Genomic DNA, 1,102 nt, shown 5'->3' with positions numbered 1-1,102 from the left:
TCCCAGTAAAATTTAAAGAAAGAAGCTGTAGAACCATAAATTCCGGGGGATTTATTAGATCCTGGCTGAAAAACTGCAGTGTAGAACTCAGATTGAGTGAATTCCGCCTCAAAAAAGGTTTTATCATCCTCATTTATTACCTGATTCGGTTCAGCATAAGGCCAATCCAGAAAATTGCAATGCCGAAGTTTCCATTTGTCTTCAAAGTATTTTAAAAAGATTTTCTCAATTTCTTCAATATCTTCCACCAACTTGTTATTGTCATCTTTAATTTGTCTAATTAGATTACCATTTCTTTTGGCTGTAGCATGGGCATGAAAAAGCCGAGTATTAGAATCTCCCTCTTCATTCCAGGTTGTCTTGGCTCTTTGATTCCACCAAGTAGATATTCTAAGTAAAGTGACGTTAAGCTCACACACCTTACTTCTCAAAAGAGCAAGATTGTCTGAACTTAGACCACCTTCCTCCTCTTCTTGTTGTTGCAGGCTAAGAATGTCACTTTTTAATTCTTCTTTTAATTGGTTCAAGTTTTTGCATGTGTTCTTATTCCAGAAGAAGAGAGCTTTCAAGGATCTCTTAATCTTTCTATTAAGGATATCAGCTTCATCCCCATAATCATTCTTACCCCAAGCCTTTGCAACAATATTTTTTGTGACTGGATAAGATTTCCAGGTGTCTTCAAATCTGAAAAATTTGGTTGAATCCCGTGTCGAATTATCAATATAAAATCAATGGGGCAGTGATCTAAAGAGATCCTGGCAAGATGCCGAATGGAAGTAGACGGGACAAGCTGAAGAGCACAGGAATTCAGCAAACAACGGTCTAAGCGTTCCCAAATCCTGGCAGCCCCTTGCTTATTATTACACCATGTAAATTTAGGACCAATCACACCAAGATCATGAAGATCATGCTTGGCCATGAAGAACTTCATCTCCTTAGTTCAATTAGACATATAGAAACGTTTACCTCCTCTTTTATCTTCTTTAGAAAGAAGACAATTAAAATCACCACCTACTAAGGTAGGAGTATCTTCAGACATAAAATCTTCCAAACAGCTCCAAAGCACCCTTCTGCCTTGATAATTTTTATGTCCATATACCAT

The 1,102-nt window shown here is 37.3% G+C and overlaps 1 protein-coding gene across 1 annotated transcript; it reads right to left on the bottom strand.

Moving 5' to 3' along the window:
* Positions 1-34: 34 nt before the first annotated feature.
* Positions 35-931, bottom strand: LOC110094870 (the record flags this gene model as incomplete). The annotated part of the gene is made up of 2 exons (XM_020820208.2): positions 768-931; positions 35-684 (listed from the first exon to the last, which is right to left on the bottom strand). Coding segments are annotated over exons 1-2 (814 nt in total), but the record flags the coding sequence as incomplete, so codon positions are not given.
* Between the last annotated feature and the right edge of the window lie 171 nt (positions 932-1,102).

The sequence above is a fragment of the Dendrobium catenatum genome, unplaced genomic scaffold (assembly GCF_001605985.2).
Source record: "Dendrobium catenatum unplaced genomic scaffold, ASM160598v2 original_scaffold_229347, whole genome shotgun sequence".
Lineage (NCBI taxonomy): Eukaryota > Viridiplantae > Streptophyta > Magnoliopsida > Asparagales > Orchidaceae > Dendrobium > Dendrobium catenatum.
Note: the sequence above shows the minus strand (reverse complement) of the source record. Positions and strands in the feature narration are given on the sequence as shown.